An 18,607-nucleotide genomic window follows, 5' to 3' on the forward strand; every position below is an offset into this window, starting at 1 on the left:
CAATGGGCAGAAATATTAAGTTCCCGGCAAAGTGAAGCATTTAATAAGAGATTCCATGGCTACCCAGAGTAATACTGTTGAGAAAATGCAAAAGATCCACTTAATTATTTTATTTTTAAATTAAATTCATAAACAGATTGCATTCCAAAGCTTTTTGGAAATACAAGACAAAACTGGCTTGTTTAGAACTCAGAAACATTTTCTTAGGGAAAAAAAAGTTTATTGAAATGGTGGCTGGCCTCCAGGTAGAAGCCTGTTTAATGAGTAAGTTTAGTGTAGGTCCTCATTATTTCACCACCACAGAAAAATCCTGCTAAAATTCAACTGGGAAAGCCAGAGGCTAAGCTAGTATTTCTTTTTCACTGACCCCTCAATCTTGAGACTAGAATATTCTTTTCCTATCCTTAATATGATGGAGGTGGTGGGAAGTGAGGGCAAAATCTTTCCAGTGATAATTATTTTCAGGGGCAACAGGAAGGGGTTCTCTTCCTTTTTTCTACCTTCATCTACATTAATCAGCAACAGCACAAATGTATTCTCTGAACAAACACTGGACAAATCAGAAAATACGAAACAGTACCTCTTTATTATATCTGCAATTTCTCGAAAAAGTGCCTTCTCATCAGCAGCGTAGGTAACTTGTAGTCTTGTAATTCCAGATCTAATGAGTAATGGGGTCTGATACCTGATATCTAAGAAATAAACAAAATGTATTATTATATATAATTGTGTAAGTAATATTGATCCTTACTTTTGAAAAAAAGTTTTATTTCTTAATTTGAGAGAGAGAAACATGGATTTGTTCCACTTATTTATGCATTCATTGGGCTGATTCCTACATGTGCCCTGACTGGGGACTGAAACTGCAACCTTGCTATATAGGGATGATGCTCTAACCAACTGACCTCAGCCAGGGCTGTTCCTTACTTTTGAGTGAAATTAAGTTACTGAAATACTTCAAATTAAGACAGTATTCCCAGAAGTAAATACATAATTAAATCAATTTCTTGAAAAATTTCTTAAGGATTTTCTAGTTTAAACTTTTAAGAAAATTCAAAAATTCAAATTTCATATTTTCCTGAAAAGTCTACATTCACAAAATTCTCCAGATAACATGTCTTCTGAAAATAAATGTTATTACTTTATTTCTGTCTTTATTTCCCTGTAGGAAGAGCCTTGCTTATTAAAGAATATTTTAATCAGTGGTAGTCTGGAAAATGTTTACAATCACCTCTTGCGGTGAGGGTGGAAGGGGGAGCCCTGATGTGTAGTGCTTGCCTATTTCTATGATGTCAAGACTTCCCAAGATGGCTGATTTCAAATTGCCAAAGTGACATCAACTAGTTCAAAATAATTCATAAAATGTCATGAAAAAAAAGAAAAGCCATGAAATATTCATTGGGCTATGAGCTAGTGTAAGCCAGCTCACACATACCACTGATTAAATGGCAAGTTCCTATATAATTTTGTTCAGTCCTTTTCAGTTGACTGAATTCATGTATTACTATTTAAAACTGCAGAGGGACATTTGGTATTTTATAAAATGTCTTATATAGTATACTATAAAAAAACCTCTGAACTAAAAGTGTAGTATTTAGGAAGAGATACAAACAAAATTAGAATATAGCTTAAGAGTCTCTTATAAACCACTGACTTATAATAGTAACTTCTTAAAGCCAACAGAAGCTCTGTATTAGCAGCAAAATAACAGCATTGCATATATAAGAAAGACTGTCCATCCTACCTAAAGATACATAATCATTTGACTTCAGTATCAACAAGTAGTGTTTTATAAAATAATATTTAGAAGAAATTATATATTCTAATTTGAAATTTTATTAAGATTTTTATATGGTATTACTTCTGACAATTATTCAGGTAGAAATAATAAATGTAGGATAAAGCTATACACAACATTTCTTACCCCCATGTCTCAACAATTTAGAAAGGAGTTCCTTACACTGGCTTGGTTTAGATCTCCAGCACAGAGATTGCCCCATTTATCCTAGGGTGCGTAGGTATAAAATTAATAAAAATGAAGACTACCTTGACTGGAGACTGTCTTGTCTTTATCAATCACTATTACACCCGTGAGTTCCGTTTTGTCTGTATTTGGTAGTGGAGTATCAGATGAGATGCAGTAGAACAGAGCACAGATTGGGTCAAATTCAGGATCTGGTTCTAAGTCTCGTCTAGTTCGAGCATGTAACTCCACACTGATTATGGTAAGATTTTGTACCTACAAAAGAAAATTAAAATATGTTTTTAAACACTTTTAAGACACACAGAGAAAAGTATGTTTCACTAAGACTCCAAGGAAATGTGTGTATAAAATTACCAAAAAAATGGCCACAAAGGACACAATCACAGTTTAATACTCTGTAGACTACAGATTAAAACTAAAAAATTTCACTTCTAAGATTAAATTAAATCAATTCATGTTTTTATTTTAGAAAATCTATTTATACTGTAATTTCTCAATGTCAATACATATTTAAAACTATTTGCTTAAAATACATGCAGTGCCTCCCAATTTTCTCAATTCCTGTTTGAATGACTAGTCCAAGTGCCTGTATATTCATACCAAAGCTTGTTACCTTTTACTACCTTCCTAGTTAACTGTAGTTTTACCTACAGTTTAAACTAAAAAAGAGATTTTAAAAATTTGAAGTTGCTACTTATTAATGCTTTACTACTTGTGGGCTACTTAAATTTAGACTTTTGTATGTACTAGGCAGACTGTTACAGTTTTTTCTTAAAAAGAAAAAAAATCATAGAATTGTATGGTGTCAACTACACAATAGCCAGATTTTTGCCCAAGCACATTTTCTCTTTACTGTATAATGCAAAAATGTAATACTTTTCTTTTTAAAATTATTTTCCTATGCTAATAAAAACTTTTCTTAACTATAATCCTTAGTTCTCTCTCTCTTTTTTTTAAATCCTCACCAGAGAATATTTTTCCATTTATCTTCAGATGAGGGGGGAGAAACATAGATATGAGAAAGACATATCGACTGACTGCCTCCCGCACAACCCCGACCAGTGCCGGGGACTGAGCCACAATAGAGGTACATGCCCTGGACTGGAGTCAAATCCTCGACTCTGATCTGTGGGCCGAGACTCTAACTGCTGAGCCAAACCAGTCAGGGCTTAGTTCTCTTTCTAAAATCAAGACACAGTAAGTAAAAACTCTGGGTAAGAAAAACAAAATATGATTATAGCTAGAATTACAGCCATCACTGTACCAGCACAGTACATATCCCTGGCAAAGGAAAATAGTAGACTAACCTGTAACCTTTAAAGTTTTCAAAAGAATGAACCAGATCTGCATGTTCTAATATGGAAAGATCACCATAAAACATTGATAAATAGAACCAGTAAGTATAGATGCTTATATGTATGCAAAAAAGGTTAAGCATATGTATAGATAATCTCTGCAAAAAGACATAAAAAAAACACAGACCTGCTCATTGCCTGTGGAGAAAGAGACTGCTTGGTCTGAGGTTAAAGGGAAGCTTACTTTTCACTGTAAATCTTTTTGTCTTGATTGAAATTTTCCCCATGTACATGTAGTACTGGGTACATTATCAGTAAATTAAAAAGTACTTTTTAAAATACAAAAAACATTAATCATGAATGTATAAGGTATAAGGAATAAGACAAATACCCACAAATCCACCACCTTCCTTAAGAAATATGTTGCTGTTTCTATTTAAAGAACAACAAACTACGATTAAAAAAAAAAAAAAAAAATCAAACCATTAAGGGGAGCTCAGGGAAAGAACTTCTAAATGTATATTCTTCAAGACTGTTTGATTTTTTTTTTTTTTTTTTGTTCAGGTAGAGTGGGAGGGAGAGAGAGGAACAGAGAGAGAGAGAGAAACATCGATGTGAAAGGAACACATCGAGTGGCTGCCACCCGCACAACCGACCAGGGCCGGGGACAAACTGCAACCGAGGTGTGCGCCCTTAGCGGGAACCGAACCCGGGTCTCTCAGGACCGCAGGCCGACGCTCTAACCACTGAACCAAACAGGCCAGGGCAAGACTGTTTGATTTTTTAACAATAAGCATGTATTAATTTAGTAAATACAATGTAATGACAAAACTCTCCTTAAACCAAACCAAAACAAAACAAAACAAACTAAGTTTTTAATTAGAAAAAAATCAGTATATAGAAAGGCTATGAAGAAGACTGAAGAAATTTCAGGTCAAAAGAGCCTTAGAGGTTTAATTATTTACTTTCTAGGCCAAATTTCACACTCAAATGTTGCCTTTCTATTCCTTGGTATAAAATGCATTAAGCTCTTAGGAGCACTTTTTTTTAAAAAAGCAAACATATGGAAAGAGATAGGTGAGAAAGGGGGAAAAGGATTACAACCCTTTTCTTCTGCATTGAATATGTATATGCAAAAGAGAGCGATTAGGCCAGAGTAATAGAAAACAGAAGAAAAATGCTATGGGCACAATTTCCTAGAAAAAGGAATAGATAGTGCAGATATTTTTGGGTTCATTCCTAATTTGCCCACCAGGTGGCTGTTGGAGTGTGCTTTGAGATTAAGAAAGCCTGTGGTGGGAAGAAGCTATGAGCAACCTGCCAGACCTCCCAAGTGATTTTAAAACTTCACAAAGGCTCATGATTCTGAAATGGGGTAATGCAGAATAAAGTAAAAGTATAAGAAATTTATGTTTTTCAAATAATAAAAGGGTAATCAAATTGCTAAGATCTATCAAATTTGCTTTAAATACATTTTTAACAAAGTATTTTAATTTTCTAATTTTGGATGTGTACTTGATAAAACATATATTCCTGAGTTTATTAATTAATTTATCTGAGATTCAGGTTTAAAGTAGGAACTAAATAAATGCTGAATGAAAAAAAGGACAAATATTTAGGAAGTCAAATTATATTCTAATCTAATTATTAAAAAGTATAATTTTTAGTTTAAATTTAGGGTAAAATGAGGACAGTATTTAAATTTTTTCTTAGTCTATGCTTATCCAATCCTTAGAAGAGTTTAAGATAGAATTTATTTCAGAAAAAAAACAAAAAAAAACCCAAAATAAAAAAATGAATTCTCTGCTTTCAAGGCAAAGACATAAAGCAACCCTATAAACCAGCATTATCCAATAGAAATACAATGAAAGTCACATATGTAATTTTAAATTTTCCAGTAGTTACATTGAAAAAAAAAGTAAAAATAGGCTAAATTAATTTAGAAATATTTCACTTAATCCAATATAGCTAAAGTATTACCCTGTTTAATATGTAATCAATATCAGTGGTTATGAATGAGATAGTTGATACTTTTTTCTATTACATCTTTCAAATTAGTATGCATTTTACATTTACAGCACATTTCAATTTGGATGCTACATTTTTTTATGGAAATACTTGATCTGTATTTAGGTATCATAAAATCTATAGTAAAAAGTAGTTTTACATTCCTAAGTAGTTCCAAACATACTTAAAAGTATTCTAATAAGTGACTCAAGTATCAGTTTTTAAATCTAAATTAGATTTAAAATTTAAAATTAAGTTCCTAGACATATAAGCCAAATATTGAAGTTCTTAATAGCCACACTGCTAGTGGCTACCGTATTGATAGCACAGGTATAAACAATAAAAATATCTGACTGGCAATAAGGTGGAAATTAGAAGATATTTGTTGTTGAGTTGTGTTTTCCCTAATAGAGATAAATTTATAGTGACTCATACATATTCTCTAGTCCATCCTGTGACTGATGCACATTCTAAAGACAACCTCCTAGTCTTTGGCATTTGGTCTGTACAGCGAAGGTAATGGGTTATATAAAGATTATGTGAACAAATTAATTGGAGAAAGCACTAATCCACTGAGCCAACCAAATAAAAAATACAAGTAAATGTTTGGAATGTGACATAACATCATAATATAACAATCCAGAATAAGAGATTTTTTCTAATAGTTAAAAAACTACTTTCTAATTTTAGCTTCCATAAACTAAATTTCAGTTATAAGATTTGTGAAAGTTGAGAAACCACAAAGCAGTCTTAATAACTGATGGTTCCTTTAGAAGATTCTCTTATTTTATATAAATATATGAATATATAAAATAGTAAGAATTATAAGAACAGAATAATTAACAGGTATAGAATTCAATGTATACTTCCTCAGTAAAAAATTTCCATACTTGTTCCACAGCATAAAACATAGGAGTTAAACAGTAAATGTGTCCTTACTGTTTGCAATTTTACCTCATGTAAAGCTTTTGCTTCCTGTAAGTTTTGTATGCTGACTTTGAAACCGTAAGTATTGTTTAAAGATGGTCCATCGATCTGAGAAGTTTCTTTCTTTGGGGTATTTACTGCTGTAAATCGATTCTATTAAAAAAAAAAAACAACAACACATAGCCAGAAAAGAAAAAAATAAGCAATAATTTCCTTTCTTTTGACTACTTACTCCTACTTAAATGTTTTGTGTTTAGTAATACATGATAAACTAGTAATATCTCTGTAAGTCCAAATAGAAACCATAAGTATTTTATTAACATTCTTTTTATGCTAGTAATTCAGGATACCAGAACTGGATAGATATAGAAATATCTCATATAATCTGTAAGCAAACCATATGTTGATCTTTGATTTACAAGCCCCAAATACCAGAAATAGTAGTCTTGTAGAGACTTGACATTTATACCAGATGGACATTTATCTTGACCCTTACTGGAAATATGACAAGCAAGCAGGGTATTTGCAATGAGTTTGGCTAAAGTTTATAAAAAGATATGAAATTTTGGATTTGGATTTTACCTAACACAATATGCATCTGAAAGATGAGTTAAAACACAAATAATCTTTAATAGTTTAGAAAAAACAGAATCTATTTTAAAAAATATATAAATATGTGTGTGTATATATTTATATATATTTATAATATGAATTACATTTATATTTATATCCTCACCCAAGGACATTTTTGCATTTATCTTCAAATAGAGCAGGAGGAAGAGAGAGAGAAACATTGACGTCAGAGAGACACATCGACTGGTTGCCACCCACAAGACCCCAATCAGGGCTGGGACAAACTGCAACCAAGCTTGGTACGTGCCCCTAGCGGGAACTGAAACCAGGACTCTCCGGTCCATGAGCCAACACTCTAACTACTGAGCCAAACCAGCCAGGGCAAAATATATTTTTTGATTTTCAAATCCATTAACTATTTATGTTCACAACACACTGGTACTTGTTTTTAATATAAGTAGCTTGTAATTTAATAATACTGCTTTAAAAAGTTTTAAAAAAGTATTTATAATCTCAAAATACAAATATTAAAGTATATTTTATGTAGTTCATGATAGTCATGAGAAGTGGATAATACAGAAGTGATTTCTATCAAATATTTCCAAGAATACATATTTAATGTATACTGTTTTCATATAACCATAAGTTTTAAGTTTTAGTATTTGAATAAAAAGATATTTATGGCTTTTCAGTTTCAATAATAAATAATGTTGTTTTCCTTTGTTATTTAGTAATATATAAACTGAAAAAAAATCAATGTTATATTTGAAAAAAGTAATAAACCAAGAAAAAGGATATATTTTTGGTGGGATCAAAAATCACTTACTTGAGCTCTGCTGTCACTGGACTGTTCTGTTATTATCAGTAATCAGTTAATGTATTTGTATCCTCATAATCCACATTTTGGCTACCATATTCACTTTCTCTGTAATATTTGTATTTACATATAAGAATCTTTTAGATCCCAACAACAAAAAGAAACTAAAAAAAATTAGGCAATTTCTTAAACATGTCTCAAAGACATGTAAATAAATTGATGCAAAAAGATAATAAAATTTTTTTAAAAATTGAGACACAAAGTTATCAATAATCTAACTGAAATCTAAGAATAAGCATGGATCATCCACTAATCCTAATCTCTAAATACGTTTAGCATAGTTACCTTTGCTTGTGTTAACAATATTCTTCTACAAGTGTCAGTATTATTTCCTTTCTTATGACTCAATTTCTGGGTTTTTGGTTCTGTAGAAAGAAATTTCATATTTAATATATATCAAAATTACGTGCTCAGCTTTTTGTTGTTCTAAATTCTTAAGTAATATTTGTTGAGTATTATGCTATAAATTCTCTCCAAAGACTTAATAAGTGAAACTAATTCAATTCAATCTTCTGATCCCCGCCAAAATAACTTAAAAATTTTATATTTTAAATAAAAGCTTTCAGATTTTAATTACTGTTTTATTCCTTAGTCATTATGTCAGGGAATCATTTAATTCATTTATTCACTTATTTATTACGTATTTAGGGTGATGATGAAAAGACATAGTCTATATCAGGTCTAGAAAGAATCAGACATGCACCAAATACTCATAGGAAGATAAAACTATAACTGGGGTAAATACAACAGAAAAATACAATTAAGAATTTATACACAGTCAGGAGGTTAGGAAGGCTTTTTTGAGCTGAACTAGAAAGAGGGGACAGTATTAACTGAGAACAGTGTGGAGATTTTCCATGATTACTGAGTAAAAGACCAAGAAATTGCTAAGCATAGGTAAGGCTAGGGTAGAAAAACAGGTGACAGATGATGATAGCTTGGCCTAAGGTTATAGTGGTAGCAGTAGAGGTAGAGAGATTTGTGTAATTTAGGAAACAAAAAGGTTACAGGACTTGGTAATAGACTGGAAACCACAGGTTGGGCAGTGAGGGAATTGGAATCGGGTGGGTGTTACAAATAAATCCCACGTTTCTGACTTGTGTAACTCAGTGACAGAGAGATAGATGGTGGTACTATTCACTGAAATGAGGAAAAATGAAAGCAAACCAGATGGATTTCTACGTGTGGGCACTGTGTTAGGTGCTTGGTGGTCAATGTATACAGTGAGATCATGAAATGACTTAAAAAAAAAAATACTGACCTTATGGTGCCTTTGAGCATTCAAGTAGAAATGCCAAATAGGCAGCTGGACATAGTGTTCTGAAGCTTAGAAGAGAGTTCTGAATTAAAATTTAAATTTGTGCGTTATCTGGAGTAATCCTCTGGGCAGGAATTAGGTCATTTAGAGAGAGAATATAAAGTAAGTAAAGAGTAAAGAAAGCTTAAGGCTAAGCCTTAATAAATCTCAACATTTAGATAATAACAGAATGTGAGCTAAATTTCAAAGGAAAGCAAGTAGGAAGAAACACAGAAGTAGGAAAAAAAAGCCAAGGGGAAAAGAAGCTCCAAGAAGTAAGGTGCAGTCAATAGGACAATGGCTGCTTAGAGGGCATGTGCTAGAAAGACTGAAAAACATCCACTGGCTTTAGCTACATGAAGGTAATTGAGAATCATTGCAAGAGCCCTACTGGTGAAATTATGAGAGCAGAGTACAGCTAGGGTAGGTTGAGAAATGAGTACAAGGTAAAGAAATGGAATTATCACATTAAAGAAATCTAAAAAATCTGGCTTTGAAGGAGAATAGAAGCTGGTGCCTAAGGTTAAAGCTGTTGTTTGGCTTTGTCTCTATTTTAAAGGGCAGGAGAGGCTTGGGTATATATTAAAGGGAAAACAGGAATGGGAAAAATGGGTGATGGGAAAAATCAAGTTAAGAAGGTAAATTTTCTTAGAGGTCTCCTATAGTTTACCCAGAAGCAAGAAGATAAAATGAAAGCATAACTGGATTTTACAGCAGAAAGCTAAAAAAGTTTCCACATGGTAATGTCTTTCCAAGACATGATAAAATAACAATACTCCCATTAGCTGAGCTAAAATTTCATTTTAAAAGCCCTTATTTTCATTAACATAGTCTAATATTGTTTTCATTTTTAATTTTTGAAGTACAATTATGAAGTCTGTTATTTATAAACTTACCTGTTGATAAAGGGCTAAGGCCAGTTGCTTCGGGAAGCCTTTCCAGAAGTTTTCTCTGTATGACTGGTGTACTATGAAGGCAAAGTGATTCACATATCCCAGTTTTTGCCCTAACATTAATTGGAGATATCACTAGAGGCTCCCGAGGCTCACTGCAGGGGCTTTTCTGTATACCATCTTTTACTGGCTTTAAGAAGTTCTCAACAGTCAAGGAACATAGTTCCTCTACTACTGATAATGGCCTGTCATCTCCATTCAATGTTTTGGAATCTGGGGATTTTGTTTGTTGCCAAGGTGGAATTACTAGAGAATCAGGAGAGCTGTAACTAGCATAACAGTCATCGTCATCATCTTCATCTTTCTCAGGATCATTTGCAGAAACAACTAGTGGCAGCATCTGACTTTCACTTGCAGTTTGACTGCATCCTGTGGCTGGAACTTGCAAAGCAATATGAGAATTATCAACATCTTCCTTAGTATGTGCTGTAGTGGGGAGTATATGTGGAGTTGTATCCATTTTTGGAGGCACTGCAGGCTTGTCATCTGGGTTAACTGAAGAGCTGAAGTTCTCAGCAGATTTTACAACTCCAGCTGGCTCAGTTTTAGACAGTTTCTTGGAACGTTCGTACTGTTCTTTGGCTTGAAGCCATACTTGAACCAGTTGTCGACTCGGGGCACATTTACAAGGCATAATCACAATTTTTTTATCTTCCACCATTTTATGGCTATTACTTGACCCTTTATTGACAAATGCCTGGCCATTACGAAGGGGTGACCCTGGTCGTGGGTTTTGAGTCATTGCCGAGAATGCTGTTTTCCACAGACGAAGTCCTTCCAGTGAAAAGTCTCCCTCGAACTCAGCTAGATCATTTGGAAGTCGAGTTTCTACCATGAGAAGTTGTCCGCCGATCTCCCTATGAACAACATATTTTAGAACAACTGTTTTGTCTCAAAGAGCAATTACCAAAATATTTAATTCCCTATCCTAGAGATTTAAAAAAAAAAATGTTTTTACTGATTTCTTTTAGAGAAAGAAACAAAGATGTGTGAGAGAGAAACACTGATTGGCTGCCTCTTGCATGTGCCATGACCAGGAGTCAAACCAGGAACTCTCAGTTCTTGGGACAATGCTCAATTCACTGAGCCACATTGGCCGGGCCATCCTAGAGATTTTTTAAGTCCCCTTTGGAGTCTTAACAATGCCCACCTCTTTCTTCCCTTTCCATAACCCCCTCACATACACATAAGTTTGTGCTGGTATACTCTATCTTTATTTAGTTCTTTAGTTTCAATATGCTTTTCCTCACAAGTATATGACTACTAAATTCATTTCCTTGGGAAAATCATCATTAAGATCACAAAAACAAGGGTTTTTTGTTTTAGAGCCCAAAAGGCTTCTTTTCTTCAAGAAGATGACACAAACTCATCAGATTCCCTTCCTCTTACTCATTTTAAATAAGTTTCCATTGTCACCACATATAAATAAAAACGATGGAAGAATCTGTCATTGGAGACTATGTCCCTGGATTTTATCTACTGCTTCTTTGTACATTCTTTAGTATCTATAGTAGTTTAGCAAAGCCAGTCAGTTCAAACAAATCTTTGTGCCCACCTGGCTCCTCAAATTCCCTCAAAATTTAAAAAAAAAAAAAAAAAAAAAAAAATCACTCGCAATTGTGTAAATCACTATAATTCTTTCTCTTTACATGGCAAGGTTTAACACTAACAACTACAAGAAAACCAACTCAGGAGTTGGCAGAGCCCACAGGATGCATAGCTTAAACACTACTAGTGTGTGTGTATGTGGGGAAACACTAATTAAAAGGTAGCCTAGTTTAGCTTCTAATAGTAATAAGTATTAAGCTAAACATCTCCCTTTCTTTAACATATTCATTTGTACTATTTCTGCCCTCTATAGTAACATAAAAGCAGTCTATTTTTTCTTCCTTGTGGTACATCTTTCATGAATATGAAGACAGTACTTAGTTTTTTTCAACTGGTTCTCTTTGGGCATGGCATCCCAAATGTCCTGGTCAAACTCAATGAATTAGATTCATTTTTTCTGATGTAGAGTTGAAGGAGAAGCGTCAGGGTTACCATGGTTCCTTTTCCCTGTTATATGAAAATATTTGGGCTCTTACTAGTTAACTCTAGGTGCAACCAATTAGCTAGTCTGTGAATTTTCTTAATGAGCCCATAATTATAAATAGTTTTCACAATGATATGCTACTTACATAACCAGCATCTAGCACCTTCCCTGTACCCACCACCCAGCTCTATGAAAAATTAAAAGCAGAATTATTGCTATTGCAGAAAATGAATACATACGCCATGTGAACATACACAACTTAATATTTTGATACAGAAATCATACTGAAACCAAAAATAAAAAATGATTGGGTGTGGTAAATTCAGCTTTCTTGAATATTGTCAGCAGCATGATAATTGTTACAACTCATATCAAAATATATATCAAGATCCTTATATTTTGTAGTTATCCTACTTTTAAGGCTGTAAGAAAAAACTCCAAAATATAAGAAATGCTTTATGAAGAAGATATTAATCACATAATTATCTAGTAGCAAAATAGAGAACAACATTTCTGTATAATAATATATGTGACAGAACATTATGCAGCCATTAAAATGATAAAGGAACTCTTAAATTTAGAAAATGTTTGAAAGCATAATGTTAAGAATATAAATCTGGATAGAATATTGTGACTACAGTAAGATCACATTTCATAAAATAAAATTAAAACTGTATACATTTTTAAAAATCTAAGAAAACCCATTAAAATATTGTTACAAGGTAGAGAAATGGTTTGATTTTTGTCTTGTTTTATACTTCCTAAATTTTCTATAATGAATATAAGATTTATATAAAAAATCATTTTAAAAAAATGACTATCATCCTTCTATTTCAGCTGCAGAACAAATGTCAAAGTTAGACAACTATACAGCAATACAGAGTTAATGACTAGCACGTGGTAAGTTAACTAAGAATTAAAAAGATGTATAAGGCTGAAATCGAAAAAATACCTCAATTAAAAAATATACCATAACTATTGATAAAGTCAAAGCCCCCCAAATAATGGAAACAAATGTCTACAGAAGACATTTATATATTCTGGCAGTGAAATAATGAGAGAGTCCCATTCATATTAAAAGACCACATAAGGATATAAAGCAAAACAAACAAAAAAACCTCCAGTGTGTTGGGGAAGGATGTTTTTCTGTCCTTTAAGTCCTTAGAGGAGGGAACTTCTACCCTATACTTATGATCACTTTTTCTCACCCCTTTCTTAAAAGACTCATGCAGGGATTACTGCTAATCTGCTGGGTAAAAGCCTGGCATTCATTGCATGTTTTTTCTTAAGGTCAGGAACATGGCGCTGCTAAAGGTCAGTGTGTACATGCAGTGTAGCCTCTTGCCTGTTAGTTCTTCACATCTCTTTCCATTATTTAGACTAAGCAAGGTCTGCCTCACCAGTTCTAGCTAACCTCCTCTGCTTCTGAATGGGTGGTTGAAATGAAATGCTTCTCTTTCTCTGAGACTGGTTAGGTAAATGGGATCAAAGACACAGTGGGCAGGACAAAAAAACCATCACTTAAACCTGGATGAAGTCATGTTCCCCAACTAAGCTCTCAATAGATATTCTCTACCTTAGTGATACAGGTGGTACGGTACAGGATACCTATTGGTGTCCTTCACCAATAACTACTAATTTATAAATAAACCAGTATTGTGATTCCTGCACAGCTTGCTATTCACTGTGTGTTTGTGTGGGGGTATCTCTGTTACCATTTCTCTGAAAAGATCCTTAAAAGAAGAGATAATGGGGGGTTAATTCCATTTGTACCCTTAATTGTACAAACTAACAATAGTAACAATATGACTAAAGATGTTGGTAAAAAGAAAGTGGTGAATATATATATATATATATATATATATATATATAATAGAAAAACTTCATCTTCATTTATAGATATATTATAAGAGTACTTAAAATATATCTATGCTCATTTTAAAACACTTATAAAATAAAGTTCTTTTTAAAAATTATCATTTTAGAAATAAATGCCATTTTTAAAATGATAATTCTTTTCAAGTCTTATGGCATCCTTCTTAATGTGGCAGCATGTCAGAGAGACTTTTCATCTCTCATCTTAATGGAGACAGTGTTAAATTATAGTAGATCCAAAACTAACACTCATCAACTTAAAGAAATTTATCTAGATGCAAGCATTAAGCTATTCTGTGAATTTTCTTAATAAGTCCATAACTATGAAGTTTTCACAATGATATATAACTTACAAATACAGTATCAGTCAGAAAATTAGCAGCCAGGTACCAAATATTATATACATTATAATTATTCAGAGAGACTCAAGGGGAAAATATAATTCTCATTACCTGGGCTTTTCTGGTACATCAGAAGGATTACTGCAAAATGGTTCCTGGTAAATAGTTTCTGAAAGGTCATGATCCAACAGGGTTGCCATAATTTCTTCCCTACTTGGTGGGGACATAAGTGGTTTCAGAATGTGAGCAGTTCGAGGGATAAAACTGCCATTTTTAGATTGTGAGGGAGAGCTGGTAGACCTTGGTGAACTATCAGGAGTTGGTGTCAATATATCATTATTTCTTGAAACATACAATTCTAAATCCTCAGAGGCTGCATCCACAAGTTCACCATCAGGGGAAGATAGTATTGTAGTAAAAGAGGTATTGACTGAGTCAAGAGACTGTCCCATTTCTTTTCTGATATGACCCTGAATCCAGTCTGAACTGCCAGGCTGTGAGAGGCTAAAAAACACTTCTTTGCTTACTGAACTCCTATTCAATCTGGATTTTTCATTTAGACAGTCCTCTGCCTGCTGAACACAGAAAGAATCCATTATTGAATTAGACCGAGTTGTTAGAGGATGGAAGCTACTTTTCCACTGGTTGTGGCAATGACTCTCATTGCTCTCTATGGATGATTTCTCAAATAGTTCAGGACTCAGAGTACCAGATCTAATCCAGGAGGATGAGTCTGAGGTATGATGTTTGTCTTCATCACACTTTTGGTTATCATGACTTAAAAACTCAGCTTTTTCTATAGTTTGTCCTGGGAAAAGATCCTGAACTGCATCACTAAGAAACTTCTGAGGCAAATTCTGATCAGCAGGGACAAACTGACTCCCAGAATAAAAGCTACAAAATCCAGTTTGACCAATTGTATTAATATCAAAATTATAATTATGTTCAGGTGACAAGCTATCTTCAAGTGAATAACAACTTTCAAAACCTGGATCTGAAAAAAAGATGGGACTATCATCTGATAGGGAGTTATCCAACTGGCCAGAGTTTTGTAAATTTAGGGAGTCGACTTTTAGAAGTCTTGGGATTTTTTCTTTAGGTTTTATACTTCTGGGAGTTCGGGGTTTTCTTGGAGATGTTACTGATCGTGTTCGTTTAGTTGTTTTGTTATGCTCAATGGGAACAGAAATATTTCTGTTTGGTTGATGTTTATTAGACAATGGGTCTTGCATAATATTTGCATTTTGTGCTTTCTGCTGTCTTTTCTGTAATAATTCTTTTAGAACTGCCAGTCCGGACTGTCCTTCACCAAATGTTGAAGGTGTTGACACATTTTGACTTTTACACTGAGAAAGTGCTTTGGTTTGTGAAATTGCTTCTGACAATGATCTTTGTTTTACCCTTTCAGGTTTAAAATTTGACATACCTAAAATAAAGCCCCTTTGCTTTTGTTCCCATGCTATTTGCTTGATCGGACTTCTCAGAGAAGTTATAAAGCAATTATTAGGCATTGGGCTTTCCTCTGATGCTGCATTTCCTGGAGAACAAGTTTCACTGTGCTTTGACTGTTCTGCCATGCACACAAACTGCTGCTGACTGTCTTTGCAATGCAGAAAATTAGGGGCACATGCCTGGTCAGGTTTTGATTCTAGGGAATTACGACATTCATTTAACTTTCCAAAAGACGACAAATAGTTGTTTTGCGTATTTGCATTCTCTTCTGTCTTTAGAGATGTTATACCCGAAGATATTTGTGTACTCTGTGCAACCTGAGACAAATGATTGGAAAGGTCAAATATACTGTTTTGAATCAAAGTTGATTCCTTTAGAGTAAACATAGTACTTTGATTATGAGACCTTTGAACATTAATTTTTGAGATTCCAGGTCCCAAAGAATTACAAACAACTGATGGATGCAAATCATCTCGAGAACTGGGGAATGTTTGCAAATCTACAGGCTTCTTATTTTCTAAGAAAGAAGAAAAACAGCCAGATAAATTGTGTTGTGCATGAATTCCAGTGGTTTGGGGAGCAGAAAGGGGATGATCTATAGCAGAGCCCATTATTGACACATCTTTCTGTTTAAAAAGTAGTGGAGAATCTCCAGAACTTTGTGAGTTCTCAGACACATTCTGATGTTTCAGCACAAACTTAACTTCGGCATCAGACTGAGATTTTAGTTTTTCATCTTTAAGTGTTATGTGCTTTCTCGATGTACCTTTCTCATTTGTTTTTTGTTTCTGTTTTGCTCTTGGTTTCTTTTTCCCATCATCTACTACTTTATTTGTCTGATTTCGTTTGTTCCTTTTCTTTGTAACTACAGAAGGATTAATAAGCTTTGTTTTTGATTTCTTTACCTGTGTTCTTGCTCGATTATTTTTTTCTGTACGGGAATTAATAGTCTTGCTATTATATGCATTAGGACCCTTAAAAAGCATTGCTTCTTTATTTGCAGCAGCCATAATTTCTTCAGCTCTTGGATCTGTGGGAGACCAGCAGCGAGGTGGAGAAGAATTTATGGGACTTGTGCTTCTCTCAGAAAGAAAACCTAGTTTAGACATAACATCACTATAATTCAAGTCACAGTCTTCGGTTTCAGCATTATAAGATGGTGAGGGAGGAGAAAGAATAGCATGTGAACGTTTTTTCCGGAAAGACAAAGTTCTTTTAATATTTTCACTACTTGTCCTTTGTTGCTTACCAGTTTTTTTCTTAGCAGATTTATGTTTTGTTTTTCTTCTATGACTTTTCTTTGGTGTTAGTGGATAAATGGGGTATTTGGTTGCAGGGGAGTCAGGAACTTTTGGCCAAAAACCCTTCAAAGGTGCAAGCTTTTTATATAGTTCCATTTTTTCCTCTGTTAATATTACTTGCTTCTCTTTAGAGTCTATTTTCCCTAGCTTCACAAGCATATTTTTTCTCCCTCTAAATCTATTAATAATAATATACTTTATAATGACAGGGGGCAGTTTTTTAGACATTTTTCTTCGTTTTCGAGATTTAAGAGTTCCATCTAAACTTTCACCAATTTCCATGGAATGAGGTAGGCTAATTTTTGAGTTGTGTGTTACAAAACTTGACTCACTGTCTTCAGTCTCATAATTGACCTTGCGTTTGGCTCTAAGGGTGTATTTATTTCCATACAATCCAAAGGACTGCTCAGTTTCTAAGCTTCCATCTCCAAAGTGACCGTCTATAAAACTGTCTGTAGGTGTTTTATTTTCAAAAGCTCCGCAGGTGACTTTAGTTAAATCACTGGCCAATGCATTATTCTTCTCAGAATTACTATTACAAGCATTATTTTGTACATAATTATCTTTTGTGCATCCAGTTTCACTAGTTTTGGTAGAAGTCTCTTGATGACCTACAAGTTTCTTTTTATTAATTTTTAACCGGGACTGTTTATTACTGGGTTGTAGTTTATATGTGACAGGAGAGAGTTTCTGTGGTCTACTGAGACAATTAGAAAGAACAACACTGGGAAAAAACATATAATGTGCTGCTTGCTGGCTGAGGTTTGGCTTTTCTGTTTTATGTTCTTGAAATTCTTCATATCTAATTTTAAGTTTATTTAGTCCACTTTCATCAGCAATACTATCAAGAGAATGTACCATAGTTCTATTCTCCCCTGAGCATGATAGCAATTCACAATTTTCAGTTAACGATGAAGGGAATAAACTGTTCAGAGCTGTGCTGTTACCCTTTTCATTTCCTTCAGAAGATAATTTATTTTTTGAATGACTTAAGTCAGAAAAGTTGAAGGAATTTTTGCCCAATGTACTTTCGCTAGTGTGACGGTTTATATGTATAAAAGGAGCATCCTTATCGATTTTTCTAATGTTTGTGTACTTTCTACTTGGTACTTGTCTTGTAACAGATGGAATATCTTCTTCATAATCAAAAACACTACTTTCACATGAAGATACTGGGAGGATATCTTTCTTACTAATTTCTTTATGAGAGTTTTCTGAATGGACAGTACTGTTTAAAGATCCAGGGTATTTCATAGAGTAAGTGCTTTCATTTGTAAAAGAAGCAACTGAATGATCTAGACCTTTTTCTGTATTGTTTGGCTGCGAAAGTTCTTCAATTAAATCTTCCTTGTTCAAAATGTGGGAAGAAAGGGCACTTGTGTGTTTACACTGAAAGGTAATCTTAGCAGAAGATGGGGGTTCTAATGTAGCAGCATCTTTGTGAAAGATGGAAGGTTTTACTGATAGCTTGCTTGTTGCAATCACAGAAGAGTGAGTTCTAGAATTTTCGTTGTCCAATGGATTGTCTGAAATGAGAGGGAAAAAATTTATTTCATTTCCATTCTAAACTTTAAAAATATTTTCCCACACCATGATACTATCACCATAAACGAAATTATATGAAGTTTGTATGTTTTTGTTTGTTTTTAATTCCTCACCTGAGGATATTTTTTTACTTATTATCAGACAGAGT

At 33.7% G+C, this 18,607-nt stretch overlaps 1 protein-coding gene across 17 annotated transcripts in view; it reads right to left on the reverse strand.

Moving 5' to 3' along the window:
* Positions 1–18,607, reverse strand: part of REV3L (REV3 like, DNA directed polymerase zeta catalytic subunit) — a 178,597-nt gene that overhangs the window by 62,583 nt on the left and 97,407 nt on the right. For all 17 annotated transcript variants that reach the window (XR_004957532.1, XR_004957531.1, XM_036247699.1 and 14 more), the window contains 6 exons: positions 14,273–18,440; positions 9,857–10,770; positions 7,949–8,028; positions 6,241–6,366; positions 2,047–2,239; positions 581–692 (listed from right to left, as the gene is read on the reverse strand). Coding sequence is in view for 15 of the 17 variants with exons in the window: in XM_036247699.1 (XP_036103592.1) it covers positions 581–692; positions 2,047–2,239; positions 6,241–6,366; positions 7,949–8,028; positions 9,857–10,770; positions 14,273–18,440 (5,593 nt within the window). In the remaining 2 variants the exon portion in view is untranslated. The remainder of the gene's footprint in view (positions 1–580; positions 693–2,046; positions 2,240–6,240; positions 6,367–7,948; positions 8,029–9,856; positions 10,771–14,272; positions 18,441–18,607) is intronic.

The sequence above is a fragment of the Molossus molossus genome, unplaced genomic scaffold, assembly GCF_014108415.1.
Source record: "Molossus molossus isolate mMolMol1 unplaced genomic scaffold, mMolMol1.p scaffold_m16_p_8, whole genome shotgun sequence".
In the NCBI taxonomy this organism is placed as follows: Eukaryota; Metazoa; Chordata; class Mammalia; order Chiroptera; family Molossidae; genus Molossus; species Molossus molossus.